This window comes from Falco punctatus (assembly GCF_963210335.1).
Source record: "Falco punctatus genome assembly, chromosome: 3".
Lineage (NCBI taxonomy): Eukaryota > Metazoa > Chordata > Aves > Falconiformes > Falconidae > Falco > Falco punctatus.
In genome coordinates this window covers 98,697,314-98,715,497 of record NC_137582.1, presented here as the reverse complement: position 1 = coordinate 98,715,497, position 18,184 = coordinate 98,697,314, and the positions used below count along the sequence as shown (strand labels likewise).

Below are 18,184 nucleotides of genomic sequence, written 5' to 3'. Positions count from 1 at the left end.
TAAAGCCTCAAGACATACTTGTATGTAAACAGAAACTGAGTGAAGTCTGCATGTTGTGGTAACAGATGCCTGTTATTGTAACAAGTAACTGCTGAGGACATATCAAAACTGTAAAAATAGGTCTTAAGAGACTGCATAAAGTTTTTGTATTAGAATAGCAGTGTGCAAAGACAAAACAGCCACTGACAATGTTCTACATTTTGTTTATTGGTTTGCATTTTTGTTGTGAAGAAGAAAATGGGTATACTGGATGCTAAAGGAAAAGCCAACTTACTGCAACAGAATTTGCAATTAAAAAAGTAGGTTTCTGTTTAAAGAGTTACACATACATACTTTAGAAGACAACACAGCATTTTTATTCCACAAGCATCATTCAAATGCAGTAAAAGAGCTCAGGCTTAACGATAGGCATGGGTGTCATAAAAATGCAAACTTAATTCTCATGATATTTTTGTTTTGGATAGTTTTTCCTTTTTTATTTCTTCACCCATTTCATCACTTACACAACACTTAATACAAGATACTGCCAAAACAACAGATGACCAATTGTATAGCCAGTGTTAAAACCAGCCATAACCTAACAGGTGTCTAGAGCCTTATTAACACTGCTCTACCAAGAAGCATACTGATTACTTACGTGAGCTGCTGTAGTAACATTTTAGTGCCATACATTTAGCAGAACTTACACATGGAATATAAAGCATGCCCATGACGATCTGCATCAGTACAACCGCACCACAGACTAAACAACTGTGCTCAGAAGTGTAAACTAAGTATTATCTCCTAGCAGACTAAAGCCTTTCTAAACTTAGTTTTCATATTTTCTTGTAGATAGCTTACCACTTCCAATTCTTGCTTTCATTCTTCTTTTTAAAAAAATAGCAGTGCACATCCACTTAGAGGATTTTGCATTTTAAGCATACATCTTCCTTAGTTGTTCTGAACACACTAAAGGCTATCTAGAAGTAAATGGCATTACTACCATTTGCCCATTGCTAGTAATTGTATTTACAAATCAATGAATAAGATAAAGAATGGACAGAAATTCAAGACACCAAGGATAAAGGCATTTTCCCCAGGAAGGAAACAGACAAGAAGTCTCTCCTGGTGACAGATTTAAAAAGAAAACAAAAAGCTTTATTTAAATCAAAATTAAGTGGGCATAAACTGGTACCATGACCAAAAGTAGCATTCCCACCCTCCTGAGGCCAGATACTCATTTCCGCCCTAAGTTCTTTTGCTGCCATAGCTACCCATGAAGCGATACAAAACCAGCCGTACTGGGGAACAATCCAGGCTGAAAACTCACTCACTCCTGAGGTCAACTTTTGGAGAATGAGGTAGTCAGGTTTACCGTGAAGCTGACATAAGCAGTCGCAAACTGGGACAAAGGATGTGAACTCATTGAGCATTCAGAGACTGGTTCTTCTCATGGCCAAATCACCACAAAGTCTTCAAACTACAGTTCAGAGTAAAAATCACAAACATTCAAAAACCAGTGCCCTGACTGGAAATGAAGAGATCCATTACAAGAATCAACAAGCCTAAGACTGAAATTGATGTAGAAATGGGTGATCACTCAGTAAATCATATACACATAAGCTGTTTATAACACGAAATAATGGAAGGTAGTTTGCTTCTAGCCCCCAGGAAAGTGGAACCAGGAGTATGCTTATGCCCAGTATGAAATGCCAAAGAGTACATACAACCTAAGGCTACAGCAAAGCTCACAGCCTCAACCAAGAGATATTACAGACAGAGCACAAAGCTATCAGACTTGTAGTTTACACACACTGTGACAACATCATGCAAGTGTCTTTAGTTGTGTGAAAGAGGGAAACGTTGAATGGTACCTGAAATATTAACTGTGGGGCTATAAGGCAGATGCATTACCACTTCACACAAAGCCAGAGGACCTAGATATGTAGACCAGCACAACTGAACTGAGCAAAAAGCAGCATGAGAAGACTGAAATAAAGATTTGAGAGAGACTAGGAAAAGTCTCATTTAGTACACTTACCTAGCTAAGAGAATGGCCACCATGGTGGTCATTTTTGGGAAGGCAGGGTACAGTATAGTATTGTAACAAATTTAGAGACTAAGGCTTTTATCTCCAAATCACAGTAACAGGTCCATAGGATGTAGCACACCCTTGTTCATTCCCATTCCTAGACCACCACTGTAGTTTGCTTTAATTTAGCTCCTATTCTAGAGATTTAGATGAAACTAAAAATAGAGTTGTATGCACAAGGCAATGCCATGCCTAACTCACTCCCTTGAATCTGTATTAAGAAATTACAGAACAAAACCCACGTACACTACTTCTGGTTCTTTGATAGATCAATTAAAAGTGAGGGCTGCATTAAGAGCTTACAAAGGTTTAATTTAAAGCTAAAACTATGTTTAGCTTCCCCAACTACATCAGAATTTTTGACAGTACTTGTGCAATACTTTGCATTAACTGACACATATATGTATTTATTTATTTTTAAATTAACTGGAGATTTCAATAGAGAAGCAGATATAATTTACTCCAATTAACACTCTCCTTCCTACCAGGCTTTCTAACCATCACCTTGGTACTGTTCCCCACACTTACACCCATCACTCATCTACCGTGACCTCGAATCACTCACATCACTGTCCACAATGTTCCACATAAAGCCAAAAAAAGCAAAACAAAAATACTATAAAAGCAGAATGTAAATACATAGAGGCCCTCAGATTGCAAAAGGAGACATGATATTAAGGGAAACTGGAGAAATAAAAAACAACAGAATTATTTACAGAGCAATATGACAGCCGGTTAGCACTTTTAACAAGAATTTTAAAATATTTAAGATAATTATTTCAAATATCTGTACTTTAGCAGTGCACAAAAGATCTTGGGACTCTTCATGCCAAGCACTGTACAAATACTAAGGCAGTTTTTGTCTGAATGATACTTCAACCTTATTACTTTTATTAACTTTAATTCACACTTCCCTTTTTCTCATCTGTTACCACCAGCTGCTGCACAGCCCTATCACCCCTCAATGAGGTATCAAATACCAGCTTCACTGTTTATCTGCTCTGCAACACCAACCTCCATACCCATTCCTTACTTCACAGTAAGCCTGGTTTTGTGCTTTCTCCAATGTGTCCATAATGCCTAGAAGTCGATCATCATGAACATCTGCAAAACTAATGTATATTATGCACCTTCAGATTCCTACTCAACTGTTACTCCCCAAATATGTAAAAACGTAATGACCTAGGTCATTAGTGTGACAAAACCAATGCTGTTCTTGTACACAGATGGCTACAACAAGCCATACTGCAAGCTATGTCATATCCATGCCCTATACTATAAAAAAGCTGTGCTCCTTCAGAGGGGGAGAATAATCTTTGTGACTGCCCAGCAACTTTGAGATACACCAAGATCATATTCCAGGAGCAGTGCCATCAAGTGCTACAGCAGCACAAAAAAATTAAATCTCCTAAACTAGGTCTTTAGTGAAGAGTTTTGGTGATTTGAGGCAAGTCATGCTACATAGACCACACAAGCAAGAATGCTGTTATACTTGCCCACGTAACACAGTACATGGACTAAATACTTTAAGCTGAGTTTACAAGAAATAAAAAAATATGTAAGTAAAGGCTACTACCAAAAGGAACTCCAAACACCATTAAATTATCCATTGACATTTATGAAAGTTGAAAGCTGTACTTCAGCTTGCAGACAGTTATCTGAGTTGCCTCGGGTAGTCCAGGATTTATTTTAAACAGTACTGTAAAATACAGCTGTAGTGCTTCTGCAGCTAGGCTCATGCCTTGAGAATAGATGCTTTTGCAACAGTAAGCCATTTTAACTAATTGACACTATTAGTTACATGCTGGTCCTCTACAGTTTTCCTGAACTCTGTTCCTATTGCCAGATGCTAAGAAGAAAAAAAAAAAAATGGTAAAAATATACTTGGAGCAAGCCAGGTGAAATGCAACAGGCAGTGAGAAAGAACTAATAAACCCTATCAGACACAAACTGGATTCTATAGACCTACTTGTCTATGTCTGCATTAAACTCCCCAGTTTACTTACTACAGAAACATTTTCTTAGTTAGAACACAGTGTAACATGAACTGCAAGAGATTCACACAGTATCTAGTCAAAGACCTCTTGGACCTGAAAACAGGATCTAGAGATACACACGTTATATCCAGCAAGGCTCCACAAGTCATCCCCTGCTCTTTAGCAGCTAAGCCAGATTTGGCTTTGGCTCTGTGCACAGTATTCCCCAGCATCCATACTATCTTATGCAATGAAAAAAGTCAACACTTCAGCTCATTATGCAGCTAATGTTTTATAAAGTGACACTAAGAAAAGGTCACAAGGCTGAAACAAGGACAAGAAAGTATGTATTATCATTAAGTGAAAAAAGTACCCCTCCATTTTTTTAAAGCAATCTCAGCAAACAACTTCACAAGTCTTAGTTACATACACCTCACAAATAACCATTTAAATGACAAAACCTTGAAACATGTTACTCAAAGGTGTTTTCTACTTTTGTAGGATTGCCCTGAGTGGCCTACTGAATTAGAAATTACTAAAAAGCAACACAAAGAGGTCTAAGGTAAAACGTTAGAGGAGCTACGTAAAATGACACCCATGGACACTTTTTGAAATCCATCACTTCAAAAAAAGCTAGCTTCCAAACTAAGCAGGCAAAAATACATTTCAGGAAGAGACATGTGCATCACTAGCAAACCACAGTAAGAATCTTTCCCTAACTGACAGCAGCAGGGCAATTTTTAAAAAATGTTTCAGGAATAAAAACAACCCACAAAAGATGTTCCTAAAATCAACAGTAAAACATTACTTGAAACACTAATTTCTATTGTCTTGATTTTAAAATAATGAGGTCTTCATAGTGTGCCAGAAGCAACTACAGACGTAAGCTTTTCATAGCAAAGAAATCTCCCAGAGATAATTTTTGGAAACAGAGCCGATAAACTCATAAATGCCCCTACAAGGCAGCAGCAGTACTGAGAAGCTATTCTTTCAAAGTTTCTCTGTAATACTATAAGCAAAACAAAAAGTTTGTAATACTTCTGACTTACAGAGGGCTTACAGAACACTGGGAAAATGAAAGAAACAAACAGCAGCAAGACAGACAAAGGAAAAACAAAGGTACTGAACTTCATGCAAAGAGCTACAACATAGTTCTTTTCTCTCGAGATTCATGTTCACTACAGGACATAAGTATCTGCAACGTGCCTGTACAGTACCTAGGACAAGGACATTCAATCCTGACTAGAACCCTAAAGTAGAACCACAGTATATACTACAGCATATTTGAAAGAAATATTGCTTATGTAGTCCTACATAGGCAACATAATATCTCAGGTTTAAAACACAGCCTCTGCCAAAAGCAGTGATAGATGAAGAGGAATTAAAGTGGTCTAGCACAGATTTCATTAGCACTTCAGGACATTCCCAGGTGAGATTCTATCTGCCTCAGTAGACTTAAAAGCATGGTATCACCTGCGCTTCAACAGATTCATAACTCAGACGGATTCTGGGAAGCAGCAGCTGCACTCACTCATCAACTCTTGTTCTTTCCATAGGGTGACGGATTCCCAGGCACCTATTCAGAACATTCCCCCTCATTCCTATTACTGTTCAACAAATAGCCTTAAGAACAACTTTCCATTTTAAAATCGATCTGACCTCCAGGAAAAGACTGCACTGAGGAGGTAAGTTGGACTGCTGCATACCCTAAAAACTTCCTAAAAAAACCATGAAAGTCTGTAAAGCCATACAGTCAAAAACCATCACCTTTAGATGTAAGCACAGGGTCAAAGTATTATCATCCAAACCCTAATTTCTCTGTCAAGAGAAAATGAGAAGATGCTGTTACAGTATTTACTGTGTAGACTGATTTGTGGGCAATAAATACCACAATCAACTCCTTTAAAACAAGCAAATATCAGAGTGCAACTTCTCGTGAATAAGGATTCAGCTCTACAAAACGTGGAAAAAGATGGAAATAAGTTTTGATACCAAAAAGATCTGTTGACTGAAAGATAATGTGAGATAGTATTTCAAGTAATAATTAATTAATTAATAATGCACTCAATGCTTACCCATCTCTTCCCTTACTGACAATTTTAACTTCGAAATAGTATATGCCACAGGCTGCAGGTATAGGATGTGTAGCTCGAACAGAAGCAGCATCTTTTGGAGTTTTTCCATGACCTGAAAAACAATTGCATTCAAAACACAACAAAAATGTATTTTAGATAATTGCAGAAGATGACTCAAAAGTATACATACCAACTATTCAAAACAGAAGGCTTATGTAATCAGCAAACAATACACAATGTTCTAATCAGTCTCATTTTTATGCAAGAATATTTCCCCCAACACTAAGTTTTCATTGTAGGCACCTGCATTGCCACTGAGCAATGCTATGAGAAGTTCTGGATATACTGTTCTAAAAGGTTCTACAATTATTTGAAGGGAAACTAGAAAAAAGTTTCATCACAGTAACAAAATTGATAAAAGTCCACCTGGGTTTGAAAGAACTGTATGATTTCTCGAATGTGCAGGGCTTATTCATTTGTATAGACTGAAACATGATATAACAGAGTTTATCTACTGCTTAGCACTCTGAATTGTCAAGTTATTTACAATACTTCAATTCTAATGTCCTTCAGAGTAAACATCTGTCATTATATAGAAAATACAACTCATAATTCATTTCCACGTGCTGAATGTTATTTCAGGACAGCATTAGTGGTACAGCCTGTAACTGAGCTAATGCAGCTCCTACTCCTTTTTCTTGTAAGGCTCACTATGTATCAGCTCTGCCATCAGAATGCCCAATGCCAGCTCTATTAAGCTGTCTAGGGACATTCAACCTAAACCCAAGAGCCACTTGCATTCCACTATGACTAACTCTCCTGCATGTGTCACCCTCTGCACAGCCCTTTGTTCCAAAGGCAACCTGGAAGCAGGCTTTTGGCCAGATGACTTGTTTTGGCAACAGCCTGTTCAAGCAAGCTCAGCCTCTCCCAGGCACACCAAAAATCCCTCAACTGTTGTGTGAAAGTTACACATGGGGTCACAGGACAGAGTTTAAAAAATAAAATAAAAAATAAAAAAAAGAGAGCAAGGTGGAAAGTATATTGGATCCTGGCAAGCGGTATTTCAACAAGATGGCAACCAGGAACAGATTGTCATTGTCATAAGAATAATTCACACAGATCCAATGCCCACCCTCTGTGTGGATCTGAGGCATGAATAAAAGAGATGACTGTTTTGGAGTGTGCTGTACGAATCACTTGGGCTGCAGCATTCCAGCTGTCACCTCCAGTCCAGACAGGGAGGCCTACTGCACCTGCATAGCAATTGATCTGCATATGCCAAAAAAACAGCCAAACAAAAAACGCAACCAAAAAGCCCTCACTCCTTCCAGCAGCATTAGCACTGAAATTATTGCTCAGGCACAGATTAATCACATCTCGTGTGCAGCAGGTCGGGGTCACACAGCAAGGAAGAATGCAGTTAAGTGACAGCACTGCCAGCCAGCAGGATCACGAACAGCTGGCCTACACTACTTGAACCTCTAACCACAGAGCCCTCTAGTGTAAACGGTGACAGAACAGTGAACGCTTACCTGCCTGTAAAGCTAGCACCAACCATCTCTTACCAAATGGCAACTACTCAGCCAAGGAGAGCTCTCCATTTCATCGCAGTCACACCTGCGTCCAAACCTTGCTAGCACAGCACGAATTCTTCACTCACTGAGAAGAGGTTTAACCTACAAAGTTTTCTGATGCAACTAGTTCACCTCAGTGTGTTACTACCTTCAGGCAACTAGCCCATCATCTTACTTTCCTGGGTGCAGACACATTGCTCACTTCATTATGCCATTACTAAACACATTTTATACAAAGATCCTTTTATCACCTCATAGGTTTTACAATATTATTACCTACCTTCTGCATGTTGTTTTCAAAAGTCTCACATGAGGAAAAACCAGTCATTTACTCCTCCATACACCAGACAGCACACATGTTTTATTGTTCACCACTTTTAAATTATGTCTGAGGTACAGTATTCCTTTTCAACCTGCTCAGTTAGCAAACAGCCAGCTCCTGCAGCCCCAGAGGGCACAATCAGCTTTGTCTCTGAAAAAGGCTTGTGATATGAACCCTAAAAGAGCTAACACCTCACATCAGTACAACTGAGCCCTCGATTGCTATTTATTTTTGGGCTGTGTCAATGAAGGGAATAACCAAGTGCATAACCTTAGAGCTTCCATAGGTTTTCTTGGTTTTCAAGTGCTGGTAGCTCACCATTAGGCTACTATAAATTAGATTATCATTCCTAAGCGTGCAGAAATCCTTCAGCTAAAAGGCACCCAAAACTTCATGAGCAGAACATTAAACTCTTGAGAGATCTCTTAAATGCAGATAGTTCTGATTAAATGATGCATTTGTTGGGGGAGGAGGGGAAGGAAAGACACTGTTTTTAAATGTCCTTAGGTTTTCACTTTAAAATAGACTGCGAAGAAGTTCCCTTGGTTACTCTATGCACTTGACAATCTGTGTAGTTTCAGTCTGAGTCAGGCTCCTTATTTGGGCAAGTCTTCCACAGAGAAGACTAAAGTAGTAGGAACTAGCCAAATATTATTGAAAATGTACATCTATTACCCAGCAGACTTTGTTTTGTGAAATCACAATCTTAAGTGTTTGGAAACAATACCAATACAAGGTATTCTTAGCATCTCTTTCTGAAACCGGTCCCCTTCTCCCACCCTCTCCCCAATCCAGGCAGCTATTTGCAAGGACATACCACAAGCCAGATTGATTAGCTGACTGGGTTTAAGAAACCTACCAGATTTTTTAAAGCAGCAGATCAGTTCCCTGCTCCAGTTCACAACACAGCCACACACAGCTGTCACACTGCAAATAAGAGGTCAACACAGGGGCAGAAGTAACAGGATACCTTACCAGTATTGCCAAACACTTCATGTGGTGAAGCAACATGCTTCGGGAAGTCAGTGCCCAAAACTACTTTCATCCCATTAAAACAGAAGACACCCTAAATTTAGAACTGCTGTCCTTTTAATATAATCTCCTGTGAATCCCATTTTACTACTGGAGTATGCTGCTTTCATTCGTAGTTAAGATACAGTTATTATTTCTAACAGCAAATTCAACAGCACCAAGCAGTTAACCACTTTCAGATATTCCAAATACCTGTACACTGTCTCAACATGCTAGTTGAGACTTTCAGTACTACCAAGCTACAGCTGATTACCTGAGGAGTCAAGAGATACTAGTTATCAGACAGCATTAAAACAATAAAGAGGGTCTTTACAGAACAGGTAGCTGAACCGCAAATTTCTTATCAAAGGCTTTTACCAATGCTAAAGTGGATGCTGGGCAAGCTTCTAGAACAGAAGTTAACTGAGAAACTATCTTTAGCTTAAAATGGCTGGAAACTGAGAGAGGATGCACCATGTATGCCCAGCATGGTTTTAGATTTTTCTGTAGGCTCTCACTTATGGCCACTGTCACTGATGGGACACTAACCTGAGTGGCCTATTACCTTAGCATTATATACTGCTGCCACATTCTTTGGTAACCTGAGTCCCCACTCCCTTGCTTGTGAATAAAAAGGCACTTTTGACACCCAGCTCTGAACTTCTGCATCGAAGGTTCTAAACGCCCTAAGCAGATCACACGAACACTGCCCTACGTTCCCCAAAACAGACCTCTTTCATAGCAACAAGCTATAGTTAAAGTATTTAAACCAATACTTTTAAAGTATGTACTATTTAACACAAAAAGTTCAATCATTTTCAGCATTAAAAAAATAATTCTGCAAACAGATATATCGGGGCAGAGAAGTGAAAACAGGTGTACAAGTCTTCAACTTCACACTGTAAATCAGATCATAGGTCAGTTCAATTAGCAGAATTGGTTTTGACTTGGCTTTCATTGAAAGTGTAAGGAGTAAAGCTTTGGGGTTTTTTTAAGCAGTAATTCACACTGATTGATTTTACTAAATGTAGTATAATCAGCCCCTTAGCAAAAATAAACTGAAATGAACCAAAATTTAAATTCCACCTACTTGAAAAAAGCCAATTCAGGTAAAACCATTTTTGGAGAGGCCATTTTAGCCTCCAAAAATATAATCTTCGAACGTAAATGTGTGTAATGCATATGCACGGCATAGTCCAAAAGAAGTCTACGGAAGTGTCTACCTAGACAAAAGTAAAAGTGTTTATACAGTTCAAATCCTTAAATGAAGTTTACATAAGCTGAACTGCGGTTATTTCCAACAGGTGGTTCAAGGACTTGCTCACACTGCCAAAAATAAAATAATCAAGGCCTAATCTTCTGTTGAATTCATTAGGAAAGTTTCACTGAGACAAGAAAAAAAAGAAGACGTGCAAAAATTACTAGTTTTACTTCAACTTCTTCCCCAGTTTGAAGCAACAAGACATCTCAGAGCTACAAAGTGTCCAAAACAGGCATACCGTACTGTACTGAATGTATTTCAAGTATTTTCTGCCAAAAAACCTGACACCATCCTTCTATCACTGAATGACAACACAGAACTATTACTATAGAATTCTCTTCTGTTTGTTATAGAAATCGGAATGCATAGTTTGCACTAGATGGCTTTTGGTTGTTTTGGTTTTTTTTTAGTTTGGCACTAGACACAGTTCAAAGGCAACTGCATTGTAAATAAGTGTCTGGCTAAGTTTTCCTGGCCTGCAATACATCAGAGAAAGTTCACGCAATGGCAGCTTACTCAAAATTGCATAACTTTCCTCAGCTTTCTTTGGGCAATTGTCACAAGACTAACTTAAGTGAAATTTCTATAGAACTTTCCATGATTTTAACACTGACCATTTAGTTTGTACACCTAATTCTGTATATAGTTTCCTTCATGCATTGAGTCGGTATTTTTATTTCCTTATACTACATAACAGATTATTATCTGATGGAAACTAAACTTGTCTGTCTAGTGGAACATTCATATTACATACGGCATTTATGAAATCCCTGTTTTTCAACAGGATCCATGTGTTAATTCTGAGTATTTTAGAAACATGGGAATATTTTTAAAGTCCTACCTTAACAGGGACATATTTTGTGCGACTGCTTTACATGTCACACACACTTGCCCGAACCTTTATGCTTTCTTTACCACTTACCTACATCTCAGAGCTGTTAACATTACAATTAAGTGAAATGACAGATTTTTTCTGATATCATTTTTCATGTCTCCCTTACATATGTATACCACGAACAACAGTCACTAGGATAGTGTTCGCTTTCTATCAGCTTGCACAGCTAACTGACAGCAACACAGAAATGTAGGTCTGTCCATCTGAAAAACAGAAATACCCTCAGGTGTAGCCTTTTAATATATTACAGTGTCACTAGTGCCAACATATATGTATTCCATATCCAGATTTTGACAAAGATTCCTAATCAAGAGTCAGAATGTGTAAAAGTGCAACAGAATAGGTCACTGGGGAAAGAAATTAGCCTTGCTGCTAACAACGCAGCAATCAATGCATCTTGCCTTCAACCACCTCCCACGTATGCTTTCCTCTTATAAGTAATGGTATGATTCTGAGAGATAACACAAAAGAGCTCTGACCCTTGGGTTCTGTTGACCCCAACTATATTTAAAGAGCTGTTATCCTGATGCTGGACTGTACTCCTTTCTTTAAACCTCCACCACTTAGTGACTGGTTTTGTGGCAGTTTTGATTTTTTTAAGCACTCTCTAGGATGCTTGCAAAAAGCTTAAAAGTCCAGAAACACAGTACACCAGGCACCACAGCTGCAATGGGTAGAAAGAGACCTCTACTGCAGCTTGTGTTGCCAGGCAAGTTGTCCACTGGCATGCAAGAAAATGAAAGGAATCTTCAAAATTACAGAGAGAACACCATCATGTCTCTCACAGACCAATGAAACAAAAATATCACTGCTCACAATGCATCAGCACCTTAAAATTATGAAGCTAGTTATATGAAAAAATTACTTTGAAAGCTTTTGCTCCAGTTGTTTCCCCACACATTTTTTCCAGAGACATGAATCCCCAACACCTCCAGGGTGGAAGGAAAGCTCTGATGTTAAACCTTCCACCTCCTATCAGTCACAGACAAGGAGGAAATTACTCCAGAAACACAGCTCTAGAGCCAGAAATCTACAGAGGCAGCAGAGAAAGCATAAGTGTACAAGGTACCTATACTACAGTAATAGGAAACAGTAAGACTTGCTTTTCATTACTGGCTTCTTTGGACAGGTCTGTCTTGTCTCCCTTCCCTGAGTATTTTGGTCAAGAATACAACAGACCTTTATCCACACTCAATGTGAGATTCAAATTTCCTTTCAACAAAAACATCTACCGTGACTACTGAGATTAACTTCAGAACCACTGTAAATGCCAATATTCCACAAGATATTTTGAATGCTTTCTTTTGAGACCTTTATTTGCAACTGATTTGCAGAAACATTTCACAGTGCTAAGCACATTCTTACTTGCTATCTTCCCTTAGTATCCTCATTGAGCCGCCTCATTTTCTTCCCTTTTATTGTATTCTCAGGGCTGAAGGATCCAGGAAGGAGAAAAGGCAGATGTTTTAGACTGTTTCCCCCCACACACTTCTCAAGGTAGGAATGCCCTGACACTGTTCATTGCTTAGTCCAGTTAGCAACTCCAGGTGGCAGCTGGTAACATAGGCATGGGGCTGCCCTAACAGCCACCTTTATTAAATTACCAGGAAGAGAAGATGGGCCACTTAAGAAACCATTCACTCCCACTTGCAGTTAGAAGAAAGAAAAGTGTAGGCATGTTATAAGGGCACCTCTTGTTTCCAGTCCTCTGGGCTAATCTAGGAACTCTTCAACTTTAATCACTTACTATTATTTCAGAGCTAAAGGTATTTTATTATTATAACTTACTAAGCGCGCTTTATGACTTCTAGCGGAGTATCCACAGTATCTCCTATGCTACCTGTGCTTCACAAACATGCTGAGCCTCTTGTGGTTTCTTTGAGGTAATGGATTTTTTTTAATGCTAAGGCAAAGGAGAAAAGTGAGGAAAAACAGGGATAGCCCAAAGAAAGTTTGAAAATGTACTTTTACAGTTAGACTGACAGACCAGAGAAGTTCCACCTCTAAATTCCAGTTCACGAGCAAAGAGTTGGTCAAAGCAAAACAAACCAGCAGAACTTGATGGCCATAAAGCTATGATCATCTTATAAAAAACCCCAAAAAATCCCAACCCGCTGCCACTAAACACCAGAAAATACAAAATGCTTCTAAAAATACAAGGTCATAAAACACTGCACAAAGTCAGGAAATTCAGAGTTGAGTATTAAATTACATGTCCTTAAATCACTCAGTGCCTCCCAGAAACCTGCTCTGTAGTCATCAACCTCCTTTATTATCTTTGTATGGTGCATTAAATTTAGCATTTTTGACAGAGTATTTTGTATGTAATAATAAAGCCTCTCTACTGAAAAAAAAAAAAAGTCTCAGAGTACATTTAATCCTTTCATGGCAGCCAAATCCCGCCATGTGTTTGTGTTGCCGTTTTCCTCCTCCGATTAAACAGTAACATGTTCATCGAGATTTCACTTGAATTTCTCCACTGTAAATTCTGAGAAAGGGTAATTGCAAGGTTGTTTTTTTCCCCTCCCATTACATTCATTTGACTACTGACTGACAAAAGATCCAGTTCTTCACAGCCAACTCAGAAGTGGTTTTGAATCCACATTTCTACTTTAGGACTTGGGCCTAGAACACCAGATGTGTCTGTGTTTTTTCAGGTCAGAGTGTACGCTTATGTTTCCAGGTTTTATGACATTTCATAACAATCACCACAAGTTTTTCTTCTCTCGCCTCTTGCTGATTTATACAAAAGCACAGTCTGATTTTTACCATTTAAGATTGGTAACTTTAACTATGAAACGTCTAGGCAGAAAGTTATAAAGTCACCTTTATTAATGTAAGTCTTGTTGTCATTCCTTCCCTCAAATCACTCCATAGGCTGTACAACAGTTTAATACCAGTGACTTTAATTCTATTTTTCACAGTTTAAAAATAAACCCTGTTTTTCTCTGAGCTTTCCCCTCCCGTCATTTCCGTGTTTAATAGCTTAACGCTTGCTGCTCTTAACTCCATTTAACCCTTGCTCTCCTAGACAGAAGGAAAAAAAAAAAAAAAAGCCACTTCTTTTCTCCCGCATTACCATAAACAGGACACGTCATGTCGATTCTCCTTTATTCTCCTGCCTCAGACCCAAATCTCGTGGCGATACCTGAATCCAGAGGGAAGTCTCCGAGTTTACATAATGCCCACTCCAGAAGCATAAGGAGGCGGGGGCGGCCCCTTGCCCCCCACCGCCCCCCCGCTCCCCACACCGCGACAGAAACGGGGGGAGGGGAAAGGACAGAAAATAAAGCTGAAATAAGGAAAAACAAGACCCTTCTCTCCACGCTGCGGGCGATTTAGGGGATCAGAAAGCAGAGAAGGAGAAGAAAGCGGGAGAGGAGCGTGTGTTATTTCCTGTTATTGTTACTCCTGTGCCCACTGCCCGACGGAGGGGTCGGGCCGCTGCCCCCGGCCCGGGGAGGGTTCCCGCACCCCGCCGGGGCACCGGGGGTCGCGGCGGCCCGGGCCGGCCCTCACCTTTGTAGTGCACCCGCAGGTTGTTCTGGGAGAGGCCGATGTAACTGAATTTGTCCTTCGGGCTCCAGGAACGGGGCAACGGCGTCTCCTGCTCGTCCACGGCCGGGTAGAGCCTCTTCAGCCGCCGCTTCAGCTCCTTCTCCTGCTCGTTCAGGGCCGGGTCGCCGTGCGGGAACGACGCCGGGGCGCCGGTGCCGCTCCCCACCGACAGGCCCAGCGCCGCGCCGGTACCGCCGCCCCCCGTCGCTGCGGGCCCGCTGCCGCCGGCGGCGGGTGGCGGCGGCGCAGCGGTGGCCGGCGGCGGCGGCGGCGGCGGGTGGAGCAGGAGCGCGGCGGCCGGTGCGGGGCCGGGGTTGGCGGCCCCGGCGGAGGGGATCCCCGGCGCCGGCGGGGGAGCGGCGGCCGCCAAGGGGAGCTGCGGCGGCGGCGGCTGTTGTTGCTGTTGCCCGGACATCCCGGCTCCGGCCTCCTCCTCCTCCGCCGCCACCTCCCGCGGTCGCGACTGTCACCGGACGGGCCCGGGGCGGAGCGACGGGCAGGCCCGGGCGCTGCGGAGCGAGGTGTCCGCCGGCGGGTCACCCCCAACCGGAGCTGTCTCGGAGGGGGGCGGGGTGCCGGGGGGGCGATGACGACAGCGGTGGCGGCCCGTAGAGCGGCCCGATGGGAGCGGGGGAAGCCGCGGAGCCGGGCCGGGCCGGGCCGAGCTGAGGGAGCCGCGGGGCGGAGGGAGCGAGTGAGGCGGGGAGAGCAGCGGCGCCGCGCGCCTGGCGGAAGCGAGGCGGCCGGAGAGCGCGCGCCAGGCGCCGCGGCAGAGCTGGGCTCCCCCCCTCCCCTACACGCTCCCGGTCCCGCGCGCGCGCGCTCTCTGCCCAGCCCCGACGCGAGGCGCCGCCGTGCGTCGCCCCGTCAGCTGAGCCCAGGGCCCGGCCCCGCCTGCCCTTCCTCCTCCTCCTCCTCTGCCTGCCCTGCCTGCCCTTCCTCCTCCTCTGCCTTCTCCTCCTCCTCCTCCTCCAGCGCTGGCGGGGGGGGAGAAAGGGGCGGGGTCTCCACCCCTCAGCGGGCGCGTTGGGCGGGCGCGTTGGGCGGGCGGGCGGCGCGCGCCGGGGCGCGAGGCGGTTGCGCTGAGGTGAAGGGGCGGGAAGGGCGGGTTGTGTCCCTCGCGGGGACGGCGGGGACTGAAAATAGATGGCGACCGGCCCGGTCTGGCGCTCGGAGCTGTCTGGGAGGCTGGCTCCTGTCAGGCCCGGCTCGCCTCGGCGGCCCGCCCCCGCTAGGGCACGATGGCGAGGGGAAGGGCCGCCGGGAGCCGGGCGGGGTGGCCCGCGGGAGCGGGGAAAGCTTGGGAGTGCCTCTGCTGGCGAGGACGGGGGGAGCAGAACTGTGTTCGGGGTCTTTTTTCCTCCTTTGGTTTGTGCTTTAGGGGGGTATTTTTGCCTGCACTTAATGTCATTGATTAATCATAAATAAACTGCCTGTGCTGGTGCTTTCGCATGGCGGCAATGAAAGAGATGCATCTACAGACAGGCAAGCAGTGACTTTGAAAACATCAGGAGAGGAAAGGAATTTCACTGGCAGGTCTGGGACCTGAAACATTGGGTGCTTCACAAACCATGGCCAGCTGCGTGTTGGAGAACAGGTACAGAAGCAGGAAATAGAGCAGGTTCATAATGCTTCACCTCTGTGAAATGGCTGGTGAGGTAATGCAGGCGTGACACTCACAAAAGCTTTTAACAAGCTAAACGTTTCTCACCTATAGTCACCAAAATATCCTGCCGCACAAGACTGATCTGTGATGTTTAGTAGCATCTATGGCTGGACAAAATGCAATTATCTAAAAATACCCTGTCAAAAGGAACTGCAAACTATACAGGAGTAGAAATACCTAGGATGGATGTCAAAACACATGTTGAATCATGCCCAAGGGTCAATTACCCTGGCGTTGGTAGGCCATCTCCCATTAGATCTAATTTTGCTTCCTAATACCTAGAGGTTGTTGTAAAATATGAAGCTTAGTAGTTTAGAGTTAATATGAACATAAACTTCGGCAGATGTGTTTATGTTCAAAACTGTAGAGGTGTCTTAACTTTTTTCGAATGTCAACAAAATTTCTGCCATAGCTGCTTCCTGAATCTATGGCTCACTCAGCATTCCTGCAAAAATATTTCATGTCATCCATTTTGAGATTGCCACAATCAAGTTCCTATTTCTTCTACAGTAAGATGGGAGAGCAGGTGTTTCCATGCTTAATTTTTGATGTTATTCACTACTCTGATTGCTTTTATCCCGTCATTTAAAACCTTCCTAGGATAAATAATCCAAATTATCAAAACGTTTTTTATAAAAGCCTTTCCCCCCAAACATGGCCCCAGACAGACTCATCCACATCACTTTTTCTGAGGTAGGATATACTGTAGACTATGCCAGGGGAGAAAATAAATTCCTTTATGTAGAGGTATTATAATACTTGGTATTAACTAATATGTTACTTATTCCTTCTGTGTTCTATTAGCTTATTTGTTTTCTGACTTTGTGAGCTTTGTGAGGATTAGAGGTAGCACATAGATATTTACGTAAATGCCCAGTTTCAGCTTTTCAATTGCTGTAAATGTATTGGAACTTGTCAGATTTAGAAGCAGTACTCGTGTTCCCCTCTAATGTGCATTATTTTGCATTTTCAGTATTGAACTTAATATTCACCATTACATAATCCGTTCTATTTTGTTACGACTTCCTCATCATCACAGTCCCCTCTTGTCTTGCTTAACTGAAATAATTATGACAGCTGCAAATTTTACTCTCACAATACAGCCCTCTTTCTAGATCAGTGGTAAATACAGCAACAATATGAGACTTGCTACAGAGCCCTGAAGCAGGCTGTCATTAACCTTCCGCCATCGCAGAAGCTCGCTGTTGAATTCTGCTCTTTGTTTTCCATCCCCAGTTCCTGAGCTGTGATAGTACTTTTCTTTTTGCCCAGTGAGTACTTAGCTGCTTGAGTCGTCTCTGGCTCAGGGATTTAATCAAAGGCCTTTTGAAACACTGTAAAACTTTAACTAGCCCACCAAAATCTCTTTGGTTTTCAGGTGGGGTTTTTTTTGACACTTTCAAAGAATTTCAGTAGATGGATCAGCTAAAAGTTCTTTCGCTTTGCAGAAAAGCCTTGTTAGGCCTAATTCCATATGCAGAGATTTTCTTCTATATGCTTAGGTTTTATTTATGTTTACTTTTAGCGACCAGTTCAACCAAAGAAAACGCAATCCAAGCATTCCAGCAACTGAGGGTGTTTGGCTTCTTGTTGAACATATCAACAGGGTGTCAACGTGTCGGACACGGGGTTTAAAGTGACTGTCACTCCATGACCCAGGCCCTCCCGGCAGATGTGCTGCATGGGCATCAGCTCACTGTTGGTATGCCTGTCAGCTCTCCTCAGGGAAACTCAGAGCTAGAGGAGAGGGGAGAGCAGCCCCTGACACCTTC

At 42.3% G+C, this 18,184-nt stretch overlaps 2 protein-coding genes across 4 annotated transcripts in view; both read right to left on the bottom strand.

The window, feature by feature from the left end:
* Window positions 1–15,769, bottom strand: part of RANBP9 (RAN binding protein 9) — a 41,142-nt gene extending 25,373 nt beyond the window's left edge. Inside the window, exons 1-2 of one of the 3 annotated variants that reach the window (XM_080379774.1) lie at window positions 14,708–15,769; window positions 6,123–6,234 (exon numbers count right to left, since the gene is read on the bottom strand). In XM_080379774.1, coding sequence (XP_080235900.1) covers window positions 6,123–6,234; window positions 14,708–15,161 — 566 coding nt within the window. In that variant the 5' untranslated portion in view covers window positions 15,162–15,769. The remainder of the gene's footprint in view (window positions 1–6,122; window positions 6,235–14,707) is intronic. The other 2 variants (XM_080379773.1, XM_080379772.1) reach the window with 2 other exon arrangements.
* Window positions 1–18,184, bottom strand: part of RNF182 (ring finger protein 182) — a 279,878-nt gene that overhangs the window by 137,702 nt on the left and 123,992 nt on the right. The gene's annotated exons all lie outside the window — the stretch shown is intronic.